This window comes from Mobula birostris, chromosome 10 (genome assembly GCF_030028105.1).
Source record: "Mobula birostris isolate sMobBir1 chromosome 10, sMobBir1.hap1, whole genome shotgun sequence".
Lineage (NCBI taxonomy): Eukaryota > Metazoa > Chordata > Chondrichthyes > Myliobatiformes > Myliobatidae > Mobula > Mobula birostris.
Window position 1 is genome coordinate 38,823,137 of NC_092379.1, and position 19,555 is coordinate 38,842,691.

The 19,555-nt window shown below is 45.6% G+C and overlaps 1 protein-coding gene across 1 annotated transcript in view; it reads left to right on the forward strand.

Moving 5' to 3' along the window:
• The window catches only part of LOC140203603 (serine/threonine-protein phosphatase 2A 65 kDa regulatory subunit A beta isoform-like), an 83,511-nt gene extending 65,124 nt beyond the window's left edge, over positions 1-18,387 (forward strand). Inside the window, exon 16 of the mRNA XM_072269651.1 lies at positions 18,077-18,387. Within this exon, the coding sequence (XP_072125752.1) occupies positions 18,077-18,387 (311 nt within the window). The remainder of the gene's footprint in view (positions 1-18,076) is intronic.
• Positions 18,388-19,555: the final 1,168 nt, after the last annotated feature.

Sequence of the window (19,555 nt, forward strand, 5' to 3'; positions counted from 1 at the left end):
TGATTGGTAGGACATACATGAATAGGCAAAGTGACCTAATTCTGCTTCGATTTTTTTAATGATCTCAAAAGAACGGTCAAGATCAATGAGCCTACCTTCAAAAGTCATATTCCATTAACTGCACCAACAGCCTAATTGACTAGTAAATCACCAGTTTTGCATCAGACTATAAATCAGGCCTCATATGTAACATTAGAGTACATCACCTGTTCTATCCATGCACCAACATTTGACCCCCAAATCCAAATCTCACAGGTTACACAAACTGCTCGTTTCAACCAAGATAACCATGTCAACCAGGTGACACTTACCGACAAATTGTATTGCCCCTTGCAGAACAGGATGGTGCAGGGTCAGAAGCACTGGGTGCTTACTAAATGGGATAGGTGGACCACCACAGAATGAATGTATCATGACTGCATTTAGTATGCTGGGCACTGACCTACATGATTCACTGCCAATGGTCACGTCAACTGGATCTTGAGGAAATGCTATGACCTTCTAAAATATACCAGTTTTGCCTGCAAATTATGTGCATGCAGTAATTGTGCCCTGTTCCCTCGTTCAGCTTGCAACTCCAGTGAAATTACTGCACATTCTCAGTAAATTTGAACAGTCTTAATATCTCTTACACAACAGAGGACAACTAACTGTGAGTTATTAAAAACAGCTCCAATCTGAGAGAAGCCAAATGCTAAAGATTTGTCACCACATTAAAAGGCAATGCTGTTCTTTCCCTGTTGTTGTAATTGTAGCTGGTGATTTATTTCAGTGAGGACTTTGTGTAAGGCAACCTGCACCTCAACTAGGTATCTTACTGAAGTTCAGAGAGGAGAATGTTCCATAAAGATTCTGGGCGTAAACAAACTTCTGCAATGAGCCTTTCTCCACTTCCTCTCATGTCAGGATGAGTGGCTGTCCCAGCTCTGCTTGGCCCCTGTTATTAGTCACAGAATTGTACAACATAGGGACCTCGTACATTTGACCCATTGTGTCCGTTCTATCAAAGAGCTCATTTACACTAATCTGATTTCCTGTTATAATAATCAATTAACCTAGTAACTTGCACATCTTTTGAGTGTGCCTCAGTAGCAGCACAGCAAGTTCCTAATGGGAATGGATGCATCTGGTGGGATCTCAGAACGAATGTGTAGACTCCACAGACAACACTAGAGATCAGGAAGGAAGCTAATGTTTGTACCAGACCTCCAAGGTAATCAGTTTCTCTCTCTTTGATCCAATACCATTCCCTACTACCATAACACACATCAAAGTTGCTGGTGAACGCAGCAGGCCAGGCAGCATCTCTAGGAAGAGGTACAGTCGATGTTTCGGGCCAAGACCCTTCGTCAGGGTGAACTGAAAGAAGAGCTAGTAAGAGATTTGAAAGTGGGGAGATCCAGAGTGATTGGAGAAGACAGGAGGGGGAGGGATAGAGCCAAGAGCTGGACAGGTGATTGGCAAAAGGGATATGAGAGGATCAACTGTCCAGCTCTTGGCTCCATCCCTCCCCCTCCTGCCTTCTCCTATCATTTTGGATCTCCCCCTCCCCCTCTCAAATCTCTTACTAGCTCTTCTATCAGTTCATCCTGACGAAGGGCCTCGGCCCGATATGTCCAACTGATCAGTCCTACTTTTTTAAATGTGCTGTTGCCACTCACTCAATGATAGGCTTTAAGTATTTTCTCTGCAATTTTCTTCTCCCAACTTTGTTAAAGAGTGGGGTTACGTTTACTTCCTTCCAGTTGAGGGGAACCTCAAGAAGAAAGAGGTGGGATTTTGGAAAATGTATTCTTTCTACCATCGTACTATGGTAATTTTGCTCATCCATTCTGCAGTCTCTTGAATAGATACAAGGACTGGAGTTTCCTTGGTGCTGTCTGGATCCACATACTAGCCTCATTTGTAATTTCAATCTGTTCGCCTTACTCACCAGTTCTACAGTACTTACTGTTAAGGGCATGATGACCTCCTGGAGCAAAGTCTCCAGTGAGACCATAACCAGGTCTATTAATACTGTCTCATATGACAGGAAATTAGCTGCTTTGCAGCAATTTTAAAGTGCAAAGTTGCAAAACTACAGCCCAAAGACAGTAAATTGCTACAAGTTTCAAAATAAATAGTGTTTAAAATGCATAATGATGCGTTGTTCGTGGACCTTCATTATAAAATCAGAATCAAATTTATTATCACTGGCATATGTTGTGCAATTTGTTTTTTGTGGCTGCAATACAGAAAACAAAATAAATAAGTTACAATAAGCCTTTGATGATTGTCTTGGAGGAGGAGATGTTATTTTTGATCTCCCGATCAGGAAGTCGATGGTCTAGTTGCAGAGGGAGGTACAGGAGCTCAGGTTTTGAAGCTTGTTGATCAGTAATGAAGGAATGATGATGTTGAACACTGAGTTATAATCAATAAACAGTAGGCTGACGTAGGCATTGTTGTTGACCAGCTGGTGCAAGGGTGAGTGCAGTGCCAATGAGATACATTCCCTATAGAACTGGTTGGTTGGGTGGCACAGGTTTTCAGTGCCAATGAGATACATTCCCTGTGGAACTGGTTGGTTGTGTGGCACAGGTTTTCAGTACCAATGAGATACATTCCCTATAGAACTGGTTGGTTGTGTGGCACAGGTTTTCAGTGCCAATCAGATACATTTCCTATAGAACTGGTTGGTTGGGTGGCACAGGTTTTCAGTGCCTTGCCAGGTGCACCATTGGGCCTGAAGCTTTGTAAGGGTTCACCCTCTGGAAAGCTGTTCAGATGTCGGCCTCTGAGACAGATATAAGATGCTGCACGGAATTACACATGTATTATTTTATTCTGCCTTTCAAAGTGTACATAAAAGGCATTCATCTTAATTCAGCCATTTATGATGTTAGGTTTCACCTTGTAGGAAGTAATAGCATGCAAACTCTGCCAAAGCTAAGGTGCATCCGATTCTGTCTCCAGCTTCCCTTGGAACTGTTTTTTCATACTTAAGATAGCCTTCCATAGGTCATACAACACAGGAACAGGCCCCAGGCTGATCTATTTCATAGAAAACCATTTAAGCTGCCTACTCCCAGCAACCTGCACTGGGTTAATAGCCCTCCACACCACTGCCACCCAGGTACCCATCCCAACTTCTCTTAAATGTTGAAATTGAGCTCACATGCACAGACATCCCGCCTCTCCCGGAAGTTGCAGGAGTCACCCGCACATTGACAGCGGCTCCCTGATGGCTGCAAATTATGTACAATATCCTGGAAATCAATTTTTTTTCACACACACACACACACACACAGATGGGGGAGGGGGGAGAGAGGCGGAGGGGTAGGGAGGGGGGAGAGGGGGCGCAGGGAGAGAGGATGGATGGATGGCAGAGTGTTCCAAAAAAAGAAAAAAGAAAATATAAAACGTACTTCACCCCAGACTACACTAAAGTGTACCCCTGCCTAACAGGTGTCAAAAATAATGACAGTGTTGCTTGCTGCACTGCTTGCAACAGTGACTTTTCTATTGCCCATGGTGGGTTAAGACTGTAAAAGACATGTTGAGGTGAGTTTAACAGGTGTCATTCATTCATTATCATAACTAACGTTATTTAAACTAGCCGGCTAGCTGCTAAGGAGCTACTCTATCGCAGCTATCCCACCTCTCCGGAAAGTTCCAGGAGTCTCTCGCAAATTGATGGTGCTACCTCCCTGAAATGAGTTTTTGCAGGGTGGGATGTCTGCGTGCACCACTTGCATTTGCAGCTCATTCCACACTCTCATGACCCTCTGAGTTTCCCCTCATGTTCCCCTTTAAGCTTTTCACCTTTCACCCTTAACCCATGACCTCTAGCTGTAGTCCCACCCAACCTCAGTGGAAAAAGTCTGCTTGCATTTCCCCATCTATAGTCCTGTGACCCGACTGGTGGTGTAGTGGCATCAGAGTCGGACTTGGGGACGAAAGGTCCCCAGTTCGAATCCAGCCGGCTCCCCTGCACACTGCTCCATGCTAGGTCACATACTTCTCCTTATTTAGTGTGTTTCCACTTCTCTCCAACAGCACTCCCTGCAAGAAAACACACCAATGAAGACCAGGATTCAGTGAGAACAACCTGATTACCCCACTGCTCTTAACTTGAGTGACCTTGAAACTGGAATCTTTCTTGTTGGAACAGCACAGGTCACACTAACACAGGACTTTGGCAGGTCAAGCACCATCTCTGGACAGGAATAAACAGACCCCTCATCAGGACAGACTGGAAAGGAAGGGGACAGAAGCTGGAATAAAGTGGTGCGGGGACAGGAAGGAGTACAAGCTGGAAGGTGATAGGCGAGACCAGGTGAGGGGGAAGGGGGAGGGGGGTGTGAGAGGCTGGAAGGTGATAGGTGGAAGAAGTAAAGGGCTGGAGAAGAGGTAATCTGATAGAGACCATGGAAGAAAGGGAAGGAGGAGGGGGGAACCAGAGGAAGTGAAGAGAAGGGTAAGAGGGGAGCCCGCATGAGGGCTGGAAACAGACAGAAGGAGGGAGTGGGGAAAGATTACTGGAAGTTGGAGAACTCGGTGTTTGTGCCATTAGGCTGGAGGCTACCCAGATCGAATATGAGATGTTGCTCCACCAATCTGAGTGTGGCCTCTTCAAGCAGTAGAGGAGACAACCAACACTCCAAAATGGGAATAGGAAGTTGAATTGAAATGGACAGCCACTGGGAGACCCTGCCTTTTGTGGCAGATAGAGTGAAGGTGCTCAAATATATGATACCCCAATCTACGCCGAATCTCACCAATGTAGAGGAGGCTGCACCAAGTTACAGCAGGTGACCCAGGCAGACCTGCTGGTGAACTATCGCCTCACACGGAAGGACAGTTTAAGGGTCTGAATAGTGGTGAGGGAGGTGGTCTAGGGGCAGTTCACAGGGATAAGTGGAGGAGGGAGATCAGTGGGGAGCGATGAGTGGACAAGCAGAAAGCGAGAGTGGGGGGGCAGGGAGAAGATGTGTTTAGTGGTAGGATCCCGTTGTAGATGGCAGAAGTTTTGGAGAGTGAAGTGCTGGACACAGAGGCTCGTGGGCTGGTAGGTAAGGACAAAGGGAACCCAGCATGCTGCAATGACAGTGTTTTCTCAAATGTTGCAAAGATGGACCAGTGGTAGTCATGGGATCCACATGCACAGGAGGAAATGCGATGCTACCAAGCCAACCAATCAGTTGTTGCTGTCTGCGTCACCGCAACGCGTGGTTACATTTTTGAGGAGATGCACGTCAGGCTACAGCGTAGGGTACGTGGTTACACCGTACCTGTGGCACTAATTCAATGCAGAAGTATAAATTGCCCTTAACTCCTTTCCCATGGCCTAAGGAACATTTAAGTGACACCCACCTGACATGGGAACACAAAAGAGGAAACTGACCAAAATAATTAAGAACCAGCAGGTAAAGATAGTAATATGCCTGAAGTCACTTTCAGATACGTTTTATAAAAACAAAACTGGTGTTTATAATGTAAAGAAACAATCTTTCACAAAGGTAAGGTCGAATTTGGAGTATTGTGTGCGGTTCTGTTTACCTACTTAAAGAAAAGATATCAGTAAGATTGAAAGAGCACACAGAAAATTTACAAGGATGTTGCCAGGACTTGGGGAACTGAGCTATAGGGAAAGGTTGAATAGGTTTGGACTTTATTCCCTGGTGTGTAGGGGAATGAGGGGAGATTTTATAGAGGTATCCAAGATTATGAGGGATGTAGATAGGATAAATGCAAGCAGGCTTTTCTCATGGTGGAAGGGTGAGACTAGAACTAGAGGTCATAGGTTAAAGGTGAAAGGTGAAATACTTAAGGGTGAACCTTCACTCAGAGGGTGGTGCAAATGTGGAATCAGCTGCCAGAGGAAGTGGTGGATAAGGGTTTGATTTCAACATTTGAGAGAAATTTGGATAAGTACATGGATAGGAGGGGTACAGAGGGCGAGGTTCAGGTGCAGGCAGCTGGGACTAAGTGGAATAATAGTTTGGTACGGACTGGACAGGACAAAGGACCTGATTCTGTGCTGTAGTGGCCGATGAGCCTAAAGGTTAATTATGACGGAACTGGAACTGACAGCTACACAGCAAAAGGTCCTGAGACACTCATAGCAGCAGCATCAAACACAATTTGACACCAGGCCGTGAAAGGAGATTTTCGAACAGGTGACCAGAGTTTGGTCGATGGGAAGTTTCATAGGAGCATCACAGAGGTGGGGAGAGAGGCAGAAAGGTTTTGGGAAGGGATTCCAGAGCTTGAGACACAGACAGCTGAAGGCACAGTCATCAATAGCAGAGTGCTTAAAGTCATGGTTGAACAAGATGCTGGAATTGGAGGTGCAGAGATTGGGGGTGGGGTGATTTGTAGGTGTGGGAGAGGTTGCAGAAACAGACAGGATTGAAAGCAAGAGTCTTAAGATTGAAATGTTGTTTAACTAGGAGTTTAGGTTGTTTGGTGAGGACAGAAGAGATGGATGAAAGGTCTTGGTGCATGTTAGAACAAGGCAGCAGTGTTTTGGACGATTAAAAATTGTTAGTTGTTAAACAGGAGATTGGACAGGTGGTTTGACATTTTTTGGAAGGAGGTGCAGAGATAACAATGCAAGGTGGGAGTCTCAGAGTGTGGGAACATCTGGAGAATTAGAATCCAGAGCTGGAACAGGGGAAGACAAGATTTGGGATACTTGGCCGGGAAAGGCTAAGTGGGCTAGGTGGGATGAAGCCATGGAAGGATTTGTAAATAAGTGCATGAATTTTGATATCAATTCCCTGTATTGCCAAGTCAATGGAAGTCAATGGGAGTAACTAAGGAGTATGGCATAGAAGCATTTGCAGCTCCTCAGTATGGCCATTTGCAAGGGTGCTACCAGACCTCTTCCTTAAAGCTGTGGATCAAAGTGCTCCCCTCTACCTTTTGGAAGAGGTAATGTGAGTACATCTCCTCCCACTTCATGGAATGGATTCTGAGTCGGAAGATGATCTTGGAGGGTTCTGAGACAAAGACTGAGGCCTGCTGGCTCTCCACTTCTCGGTGTTCCTCCCTAACATCCACACCCTTCACTGCAACAGGAGAAGATTCTGCAAGCATGTCAGAAGTTGACGCAAGTCCTGCTGACCCTGTCTTGGTTTCTGAATACCTTTTCATATGAAGGATCTCTTGATGATTTCAATGCATTTGTTCTATTATTCATCCAAATCAAACTGGCTTTATGCCAGGTAGATATATGCAGTTTAATTTGCGACATCCTTTCAATACTTTATACACAAAACATGCAGAAGAGGCTGTAGTCATTTCATTAGATGCGCAACATGCGTTTGACCAAGTGGAATGGCCATATATGATGTTTGCACTTAAGAAATTTGGATTTGGACCATCTTTCATTAAATGGATTGAGATAATTTATTCACACCCATCTGCTTCTATTATCACTAATCAGAATATTTCCTCCCCTTTTGCAATTCATCGTGGGACTCGTCAAGGCTGCCCCTTTCTCCATTTTTGTTTGCAGTTATCATTGAGCCACTGGCTGTTAGCATCCGACAGGACCCTTTGATAGCTCCTATTGATATGCATGGACATAAACATCACCTTTCGTTATACGCTGATGATGTCAAGCCAGCGAGCACTGTGAGGGTCATGGTTTTTGACTTCTCCAATGCGTTCAACACCATCCGCCCTGCTCTGCTGGGGGAGAAGCTGACAGCGATGCAGGTGGATGCTTCCCTGGTGTCATGGATTCTTGATTACCTGACTGGCAGACCACAGTACGTGTGCTTGCAACACTCTGTGTCCGACAGAGTGATCAGCAGCACTGGGGCTCCACAGGGGACTGTCTTGTCTCCCTTTCTCTTCACCATTTACACCTCGGACTTCAACTACTGCACAGAGTCTTGTCATCTTCTGAAGTTTTCTGATGACTCTGCCATAGTTGGATGCATCAGCAAGGGAGATGAGGCTGAGTACAGGGCTATGGTAGGAAACTTTGTCACATGGTGTGAGCAGAATTATCTGCAGCTTAATGTGAAAAGGACTAAGGAGCTGGTGGTAGACCTGAGGAGAGTTAAGGTAATGGTGACCCCTGTATCCATCCAGGGGGTCAATGTGGACATGGTGGAGGATTACAAATACCTGGGGATACGAATTGACAATAAACTGGACTGGTCAAAGAACACTGAAGCTGTCTACAAGAAGGGTCAGAGCCATCTCTATATCCTGAGGAGACTGAGGTCCTTGAACATCTGCCGGATGATGCTGAGGATGTTCTACGAGTCTGTGGTGGCCAGTGCTATCATATTTGCTGTTGTGTGCTGGGGCAGCAGGCTGAGGGTAGCAGACACCAACAGAATCAACAAATTCATCCGTAAGGTCAGTGATGTTGTGGGGACGGAACTGGACTCTCTCACAGTGGTGTCTGAAAGGAGGATGCTGTCTAAGTTGCATGCCATCTTGGACAATGTCTCCCATCCACTACATAATGTACTGGGTTTTCAGAGGAGTACATTCAGCCAGAGACTCATTCCACTGAGATCCAACACAGAGCGTCATAGGAAGTCATTCCTGCCTGTGGCCATCAAACTTCACAACTTCTCCCTTGGAGGTTCAGACACCCTGAGCCAAAAGGCTGGTCCTGGACTTATTTCATAATTTACTGGCATAATTCACATATTACTATTTAACTATTTATGGTTTTTTTACTATTTATTATTTATGGTGCAACTGTAACGAAAACCAATTTCCCCCGGGATCAATAAAGTATGACTATGACTATGAGTTTATCTCCAGCCCACAAACATCAATACCCGCCCTTCTGACTCTAATTAATCATTTTGGTAGTTTCTCAGGTTTCTCTATTAATTGGGATAAGCGTGAACTAATGCCAGTCACTGCAGTGGTTTAATACAGCATATTTACAGTCCATTCCCTTTAAAATAACTCATGATAATTTTTCCTATCTTGGTGTGACTAATACAAAAAACCCAGATGACCTTTTGCAAGTGAATTGGCGAAACAAAGGTGAGCAGGTTAAATGCAATATTGACTTTTGGAAAACCCTTCCGATTTCTTTGGTGGGGGGGGTTAATGCAATCAAGATAATTGTACTGTCACGATTTCTTCATCGTTTCCAGTCAATTCCATGATTTATTCCTCTGTCATATTTTAAGCAATTGGATTCAATTATTATACCCTTCATTTGGAATTATAAAGCCATTAGAATTACTAAAAAATACTTGTCAAAGCCCAGGGAAGCAGGTGGTTTTTCCCTACTGGACGTTAAAATGTATTACTGGGCTGCCCACCTATCCGTGCTTGCATGGTGGAAAAAAGGCCCACCCTCTACCTCAGCCTCGTGCCCAGCATGGTTACTCAGAGAGCGAGTGCTTTGTAAAAAGACTTCCTTACAAGCTCTCCTTATTTGCCCCACTGCAGTTAATAAGTCACATTTTAGTAACAGCTTCGTGGTTGGCAGCACTACAAGAATTTGGAAGCAGATTCAACTCCACGTTAAGGCCGCAAAAATTTATATTAACACTCCGATTTGTGACAATCATTCCTTTTTGCCTGGCCTGAATGATACTGTTTTTTTCTACCTGGAAACAGAGAGGCATCTGTAGTGTAGGTGACCTATATAGTAATGGAAGCTTTGCCTCATTTGCACAGTTACAAGCAGTTTATAATATCCCTGCATCTAGTTTTTTTTAGATATTTACAAATTCAGATTATGTTAGGAAATATATACCTAACTTCGAAGTTTTAGACAAACATGAGTCCCTGGAGGCAATAAATAAATTTGATCCTGTTACTCGTAGTGCGGTATCCTATCTTTGTCAGATTCTACAGAATGCAGCTCGGGTGAATACTGCAGGTCTTAAACAGGCATGGGTGGATGAACTGGGTATAGAACTGACAGAGGAGGTCTGGGATGAGTGTTTAAAGAGTATACATGATTGTTCGGTCAACGTCAGACACACACTTATACAGTTTAAAACAATACATAAACTTCATTGTTCCAAAGTAAAGTTGCACAGTTTCTACCCTGAAGTTTCACCAGTTTGTAATAGATGTAAATCTGTGAGCAGTAACTTGTCACGTTCATTCTGGTCATGTTGTAAGCTTTATGCATACTGGAAAAGTATTTTTCACTCTTTCTCTGCGGCTTATGGGAAGCGACGGGAACCAGACCCGCTCATAGCCATCCTTGGAGCAACAAGCTCCCTATCTTCAGCCAATAGGTATGAAAAAAAGGCTGTATTGTTTGACAGGGTGATTGCTAAGAAGTTAATCCTGCAAATGCTGAAAATGGACTCTGCGCCTACGTACGATCTGTGGCTGAGAGAACTGGCAAATACTGTACATTTGGAGAGACTGAGACTATGTAATGAGGACAGAGGGGACATCTTTGAAAGGATATGGGGCCCTGTATTGGACTTTCTCACGGGGTGAGGACTGAGGTTTTTTGGTGCGGTGCACCTCTGCTGTGTATGTTTACTTTAGCCTTCATATTTTTCTCCCTTTTGCTGCTCGATATTTAATTAGATTTTGTTAAGGTCGTGGTTTTTGTAGATGTGCTGTTTTTTGTACAATAAAAAAATTAAAAATAATATGAAAAAAAAGAATTTAAGAAATATGTTTTAGAACTTAAGGAAAATACTCAGATTTTAGGGTTGAAGCCCAGGGTGCAGAACTGCAACAACAAATAGAAGTACCCGACAAGAACAACTGTGAATTGGAAAGGAGATTGGGAAATGGAGGAAATTATTACAAGGATACAAAAAGAAAAGGAGTGTGTTACAAAGCGAATTATCTACATTTGGATTATAAAATGAAAACATGGAAGCAAATGAAGAAGAACTCCGAGGTCTCAGTAAACAACTGCAGGCTACGATCCAAGAAAAGGAAAACCTGAAAAAGCAGCAGACTTGGAAAAACAGCAATTTTAAAAGTATAACGTGCAATAATTACTATTCTTTAACAAGACGATTTTAGTCTTACAAGTGATGCAGATGAAATCAATGTAATTGAGGTAATGCAACTACATGAAAGCATGTGAGAAAATTAGGGAGGGATAGCAGTTTGTGGCATTATCTAATGAGCGCATTAAGCAGTCACCAGGAATTGCAACTACAGAGTGATGCTAATAGAGAACTGCAGGCTGAACTAGATTGTCTAAAGTAGAGAACTCCAGGACATATTTGGTTGGAACACCACGAGTCTAGCAGATGGCGGTAATGCACTGAAAAACTGGTTGCCAACTGCCATAAAACACAAAAGAAGAAGAAGTAGAGGTCCAACTACTGGTGAGTCAGTATCCTGGCAAAAACTACACCACGAAGACAAAAGAACACTCCAGGCAACTCCGCGAAAAGGTTATTGAAAAGCACAGGTCAGCAGATGGATACAAGAATATTTCTCAGTCGCAGAATATCCCTTGGAGTACAGTTAAGTCAATCATCAAGAAATGGAAAGGATATGGCACAGCTGTAAATCTGAAGGGAGTAGGCCGTTCTCGAAAACTGAGTGACCGTGCAAGAAGGGGAGTAGTGAGGGAGTACATGAAGAGACCTGTGACAACCCTGGAGAAGTTACAAGCTTCAGAGGCTGAGATGGGAAAGTCTGTGCATACAACGACTGTGCTTCAAAGTTGCAGTTTTATGGAAGAAGAAACGATGAATTATGAAAGGAATCTGGTGACTAACATCAAAGAAGACACTAAAAGCATTTTTAAGTATATAAAGGGCAAAAGAGAGTTAAGGGTAGCTATAGGACCAATAGAAAATGATGCTGGAGATATTGTAATGAGAGACGCAGAGATGGCAGAGTATTTTGCATCAGTTTTCACAGTGGAAGACATCTGCAGTATACCGGACACTCAAGTGTGTCAGGGAAGTGAAGTATGTGCAGTGAAAATTACGACTGAGAAGGTGTTCAGGAAGCTTAATGGTCTGAGGGTGGATAAATCTCCTGGACCTGATGGAATGCACCCTTGGTAGCTGGAGAGATTGCAGAGGCATTAGCAATGATTTTTCAAGAATCGATAGATTCTGGCATTGTACCGGATGACTGGAAAATTGCAAATGTTACTCTGCTATTTAAGAAGGGTCGGAGCAGCAGAAAGGAAACTACAGACCTGCTAGCCTGACATCAGTAGTTCGGAAGTTGTTGGAATCGATTGTTAGGGATGAGATTACGGAGTATCTGGAGGCACATGACAAGATAGGCCAGTGCCAGCATGGCTTCCTGAAAGGAAAATCCTGCCTGACAAATCTACCGCAAGATTTTGAGGAGATTACAAGCAGGGTAGACAAAGGAGATGCGGTAGACGTGGTGTATTTGGATTTCAAAAGGCCTTTGACAAAGTGCCCACAAGAGGCTGCTTAGCAAAATAAGCACCCATGGAATTACAGGGACGTTACTAGCATGGGTGGATCATTGGCTGATTGGCATAAAACAGAGTGGGAATAAAGGGATCCAATTCTGGCTGCCGCTTACCAGTGGAGTTCCACAGGGGTCGGTGTTGGGACTGCTGCTTTCTACGATGTATGTCAATAATTTGGACCATGGGATTAATGGATTTGTGGTTAATTTTGCCGATGATACCAAGATAAGTGAAGGAAATAGAGAGCCTGCAGAGAGACTTAGATAGTTCAGGAGAATGGGCAAAGAAATGGCAAGTGAAATACAATGTTGGAAAGTGTATGGTCGTGCACTTGGGTGGAAGAAATAAACAGGCAGACTATTACTTAGATAGGGAGATAATTCAAGATGCAGAGATGCAAAGGGACTTGGGAGTCCTTGAGCAGGATACCCTAAAGGTTAACCTCCAGGTTGAGTTGGTGGTTAAGGCAACGAATGCAATGTTGGTATTCATTTCTGGAGCTATAGAATATAAGAGCAGGGATGTGATGTTGAGGCTGTATAAGGCACTCGTGTGACCACACTTGGAGTATTGTGTGCAGCTTTGGGCTCCTTATTTTAGAAAGAATATACTGACATTGGAGAGGGTTGAGAGAAGAGTCACGAGAATGATTCCAGGAATGAAAGGGTTACCGTATGAGGAACGTCTGGCAGCTCTTGGGCTGTATTCCCTGCAGTTCAGGAGAATGAGGGGAGGGGGATCTCATAGAAACATTCCAAATGTTAAGAGGCCTGAACAGATTAGATATGATAAAGTTATTTCCCACAGTCAGGGAGTCTAGGACAAGAGGGCACGAATTCAAGATTGAAGGACATCCATTTAGAACAGAGATGCAGAGAAATTTCTTTAGTCAGACGGTGGTAAATTTGTGGAATTTGTTGCCATGAGCGGCTGTGGAGGCCAAATCATTGGGTGTATTTAAGGCAGAGATCGATGGGTCCTTGATTAGCTAGGGTATGGGGAGGAGGCAAGGGGAATGGGAATGACCGGAAGAATTGGATGGCAGAGCAGACTCGATGGGCTGATGGGCCTACTTCTGCTCCTCCACCTTATGGTCTTATGATTAAGGGGAGGTTTCTCTGGTGAGGGGCACTAAGGTTGGGCTTGAGGCTTTTGTTAGGAAGAGATGAAGAGAGAAGACGCCAGAGAGAAGAGGTGAAGGGCCTGTTCCCCTGCTGTACTTGTCTCTCCACGTTGACTAAATCTTCAGTGACTAACTCTGATTTGTGTGCAAGACTTTGCTCTCTGAAACCAGGTGAACAGCACAGAAAGCTACCTCAAAAAGAAATTTAACAGAAGGAAAAAATGACAAGGAAATGAAACACATGACATGCTTTTTACGTGTTTCTGCTCTGCAAAAGTCTCAAGGAGGTAAATCCTGCACCTCTCTGGTGTGCAACACAAGGCAGCGTTTACCTTAATCCACACACATAAAAGTTGCTGGTGAACGCAGCACCTGCAGAATTCCTGTTGTTTGCATTTACCTTAATCCACTTTATTAGGGAAACCAGTCAAAACAACGATGTAATGTACAAATTAGGAGAAAGATGTCCACTGGTAACAGGTTAAACGTGCCTAACACAATCTCTAAAATCATTCAGAAAGCTAACAGACATTAAATTACATGATTTGCAATATTGAAATGGCATCCCAAATGTGACTAGACCACTGTAATGATACAATATTGTGTAGTTCTGGTCGGGAGGAGAAGCTCAGCTATTGAAAAATCTACTTTAACTAATACGTACAGAAGCAATGGCTGCCTAACCAAACCATCAGGTAATCACAGCATCCACTGGCACTGCTGTTCAAGTCACTGGAATAATGAGGTCGGCATTGAAAGTCATTTCAATAACTGTCTGACGGGCACTCTTTCTTTTAATGTTAAAAATGATTTAAAGGGAAATGAAGGTAGGTCAAAACTTATAGCACATCATTCAGCAACCTGGGGACAATACAGTGCAAACATCCTTCCCCACATGAGGCCCCATTAAATGTGGGCCCCACCTTAGGACCCACCAATGTGGAACCCACCCCTTCACCAGGCCCCATCAAATGCAAAACCCTCTCCTACATCAGGGTCAGGACCCATCAACGTGGACCACTTCCCCAAGCCAAACCCATCCAACGTGGACCCCTCACTGGGCCCCTCCTCTGCCACCCCATCCGAGAACAGTTTCAGATTGGACAACATCTTCAGTTTTAATTTGAGCATTTGCCACTGGATGCTGGGAATACCAGGAAGGGGGGGAAGGGAGGGAAGGGGGGGAAGGTGGGGGGAGGAGGAGGAGGAGGAGGAGGAGGAGGAGGAGGAGGAGGAGGAGGAGGAGGAGGAGGAGGAGGAGGAGGAGGAGGAGGAGGAGGAGGAGGAGGAGGAGGAGGAGGAGGAGGAGGAGGAGGAGGAGGAGGAGGAGGAGGAGGAGGAGGAGGAGGAGGAGGAGGAGGAGGAGGAGGAGGAGGAGGAGGAGGAGGAGGAGGAGATGATGATGATGATGGATACAAGTGACTGTCAAGAGAGCAGCAAAGCTAATAACCTCACATCGGGGTTCGGGTTCGGGTTCTAGTATGTCTTTTAAGTTTCTACCCCTTTTGAAGGCTGAGACTATGGTGTATTGTCCCAGTGTCCCTACCTTCCACTTTTAGTTCTTCAAAGTGTGTTTTAACTGTCTGTGAATATTCACTGCCATCCCACTGTATCTCGTTATCAAGGGTAGTTTCCGTGTTGTGTTGTCCTGTGTTGGGGGATTTGTGATACTTTTTAAAAAGTCAGATTTGATGTGTCTGAGTCTCTGTCTGCTGCAGCCCCTGTGTCTAAGTGCAGAGAAGAGGATAGTAGTGGCTTGGTGGAAGTCCTCTGCCCTGGTGCAGATGCGGTGAAACCGGGTGAGCTGTCCCTTGACAATGCCTCTGAAGGTGTGTTTGGGATGGTGGCTCCCTGTGTGTAGGAGGGTGTGTGTGTCTGTGGTTTTAAAGAATACTTTGGTGGCTAGTTTCTGGCTGCCATTTTCTGGTGCTAGTTTAAATACCGTAGTGTCCAGGAAGTCAACTTTCTCCCTATTTATTGTGGCCTTAACCTTAATCGATGGATGATGAGTGTTTAGGATTTGAATAAATTCCTCTAATTTTACCTCCGAGTGTGTCCACACTCCCCAGATGTCATCCAGGTATCTATAAAGACACATGGGTATCTTGGGGCACTTTGGATAAACTGTTTCCTCCCATTTTGCCATGTATATTTTGGCATAGGCTGGAGCAAACTTCTTTCCCATCGCTGTGCCCTTGACTTGTAAGTAGAATTCATTATTGAATTCAAAGTCATTTTTAGTTAGGCTGAGGTGAAGGAGTTCTATCAAGGCCTCGTCTGGTCTCTCTAGCTGAGGGTTCTCCCGAAGGGTATCGCTCATTGCCGGTATACCCCTGTCCGTTTCTATATTGGTGTACAGGCTTTCAATGTCCATGGTGAAGAGTACGGCCTCAGGGGACACTGACATGGAATTGACTATCCGGACAAAGTGGTACGTGTCCTTGATGTAGCTGGAGTGTTTCTGCGATAGTGGGTTAAGGAAGGCATCAATGTATTCTGCTATCCTGTATGACTCACTGCTGCAGTCCGACACGATGGGCCTGCCGGGTGGTATTTCTCCCGGAACAGTCCATGAGTCTGGGTTCCTGTGTATTTTGGGGAGGATATGGAACTTTCTTGCTCGTGGCTGTATCCCTGTCAGGTACTCCACCTGCTTCTTCCCCAGGTATCTAGTCCTTTCTAGTTCTCGCAGAATGTTCCTAATTTCTGTGTGTGTTTCCCAGTATATGGGTTCCTTTAGTTTAGTGCAGTGTTCGGTGTTGTTTAATTCTCTGTGTGCCTCAAATAGATATTGCTGTTTGTCCATGATAACTATGCTGCTCCCTTTATCTGCTGGTTTGATAACAATATCCATATTTTCCTTCAGCTCTTTCAGGGCTGTTCTCTCCTTCCTAGTTAAATTGGCCTTATCCTGTACTTCTCTCTCCCTCTCCATTATCTCATCCAGTGTGCTCTCGAATTGTAGGACCGCTTCTGACCTGTACCTCCTCTTGGGGCTCCAGTCTGAGCGAGGGGTGAAATGGGTCTTTCTACCTTCTGCCTCCGCAACAAAGTGGACGAGTACCAATCTCCTATCGAACTTATCCATGTCCTCCTCAATCTGCTCCTTATGGAGTTTTGCAGTTGGTACAAAAGTGAGGCCCCTGTTCAGAACTTTTTGCTGGGTTTCTGTAGGGATGAACGTACGGGAGAGGTTCACGATGGTCTCTCCCAGTCGTGGACCCTGCCTCTCTCGGCTTTGTCTCCACTCTAGTTTAAAGACTGCATCCACCTCTTGACTATGGTCAGGGCTGTGTTCTCTGTCCAATCGATGTGGTCTCTGTCTACCTTAAACTGCCTCGCCAGGACTGCAGGGATATAATTCTTTGTTCTAATAACCTCATTTAGTTGGCCCAGGGTTGCTTGTTCTGCCTCTGTCAAACAGTGGCTAAAGTTCAGTTCTGGCACCCAGATACTGGCATTGGGAAATTTAATATGGGCCATTCTTAATAGTTGCTGAAGCTGTTTAGTCGCTGTTGCTGGTTGATGTGATCTGTTGTTTATTCCAAAGGAAAGGATAACCTTCTTAGTTTCCAGTTGTGGCTTTAACTTTGTCAGGATAGCAGTGGCATGGGTGAATTTGGCTCCCGGAAAGCTGTCCAATTGAACATCCTTATTAGGGCATCTTTTGATCCTGGAAATGTTAGAGTCCCCTATAATTAGTATAGGTTTAAGGGGCCTTAGTTCCCAAGTTACATTTTTCTGTTTAGAGTGAGGATGCCTCCTTACTTGGCCCTCCTGGTTGTTGCAAATAGGGGTTACCTGTCCTCTTGTTTGTCCCACGTCCTCCGACTCTCGGGCTGTGTGGTTCCCTGGGGTGGAAGACTTGCTCGGTCCTCGTGTACTGGCTCCCCTTGTCTGTCTGCCCATCCGCACTGGTGTGGGGTGGGGTGCTGATTCCCTGGAGTCTTGGGTCGGGGAGGCCGTGGGGGTGGCGGGCTGGGGCTCCCCTGCTCCTAGGTTGGATTGCGTCTTCTCCGAGGGGCTCATGGCTGGGGAGGGGCTCACCTGGCGTCTTCTCTGCTCCTGTGACTGGGGCAGTGGGGCCGCATCGGCGTCGAGTTAGTTAACTAGCTCCAGCGCCCTCCCGTGGACGATACCGGAACTCCCACTGCAGGCGTCGGCGCCGAGAGGGCTGACCAGCTCCAGCGCCCTCCCGTGGACGATACCGGAACTCCCACTGCAGACGTCGGCGCCGAGAGGGCTGACCAGCTCCAGCGCCCTCCTGTGGACGGTGCCGGAACTCCCACTGCAGGCGTCGGCGCCGAGAGGGCTGACCAGCTCCAGCGCCCTCCCGTAGACGGTGCCGGAACTCCTACTGCAGGCGTCGGCGCCGAGAGGGCTGACCAGCTCCAGCGCCCTCCCGTGGACGATACCGGAACTCCCACTGCAGGCGTCGGCGCCGAGAGGGCTGACCAGCTCCAGCGCCCTCCCGTGGACGATACCGGAACTCCCACTGCAGGCGTCGGCGCCGAGAGGGCTGACCAGCTCCAGCGCCCTCCCGTGGACGGTGCCGGAACTCCCACTACATGCATCGTTCTCAGGACCTGTTGGCCTGAGACAGTCCCGCAGCGCAATTACCAGCCACAACTTCGTTTTACTCGGCGCCGACGGACGGGGTGCAGCGTGGGCGGTCTTTTTCCGGGGCTCGGGTGTGATACGAGTCCGGTCACGGCTGACCCAGAAGCCGTCCCTGAAGGTTCCCCTCTCCCCCTTGGAATGCGGTTTCCATTGTCCGTGGGGTCATTGTGGCCACGTCCGAATTGTGCGGCCCCTCGTGGGCCCGGTCTGCCGTTCTGGCACAGGTCTTGAGACCAGATCCCAAAAATATGCTTTTGGACAGCCTCCAATTTGATTTGAAAATTTCCTTTAAATTTCGTATGTTCCAGATTACGGTTTTGGTGATTGCTTCTGGTAAGCGATCAATCAGATCCGATTCAAGTTCCAATTCTTGCAGGCTACTTTGGTAGTGTCCAATTAAAATTTCTCGTGTTTCTTTAGCCCAAGCGTCCGCATTGGCAGCAATTTTATGAAGCGTTTCTTGGGAGGGGTTTGCCGGCTTTATGAATTTGGTCAGTCTATATGCCTGGGTAGTAATCCCCTTTGGTAGCCTGTTCATTTGTTCCAAAACTCTTAGGTGGTGCAGAGTCTGGATTATTTTATATATTAATCTAACCGTGGTGGAAAAGGAATCCCTGGGAAACCCGAGGTCTCTGCAGTTACCACGGTGGTCTGACGCGCCATGTGCTGACAAGCCCCCGGTCCTCTCTCTCCAATTTCTCCTCCACATCGTTAAAGTAAGACAATAATCACCAAACTTCCCATGAAGTCCGCTTAATTAATGTTCTTACCGCTTGCTCTGCGTCTCGGGTTCAGTGATTTCGACTCCAGCGAATTGCCTTTAATAAAGCGTGTTGCCTTTAATACTCTCCAATTTCTCCTCCACGTCATTAAAGTAAGATAATAATCAGAAAACCACAGATGAAGTCCAGTTAATTAATGTCCTTATCGCTTGCTTTTCATCTTGGGTTCAGTGATTTCGACTCCTGTGAATTGCCTTTAACAAAGCATATTGCCTTCAATAAAGCGTATTTCCCGACTGGGAGAGTCACCAATTTCGCCTCTTCTCTGTGGCTTCCTCATGGGGAATTCTGTAAAGACTGAGGTGGTCTCTCCTTTAAAATGTTCCACTCCACCCCCGGCCCCCTCCCACCTCTGTATTGTTTTACCAAACCTGTTTCTCCATTTCTGCTGCAGCCTCTGGCTGTTGCCCAGATCCCGGTCTGCCTTGTTTGTTAAGATTCTTAAAGGCAAATTATCCACTAATCGCGCTGCTCCTTTTTATTGTTCGACCCTCCCCATTCTTTTAGCTCCAAATTTTTCATTTCTATTCCTTTAATACCTAGTTAGAGTTGAGATTCGATTTCATCCTATTTCTCCTTTTAGGGTTACATTGTTTTATTGTGACTTTAGTGTTCAAACTGTGAGTTTACTGTTCTGTGGGTATAATGTGGTCGGAGCTT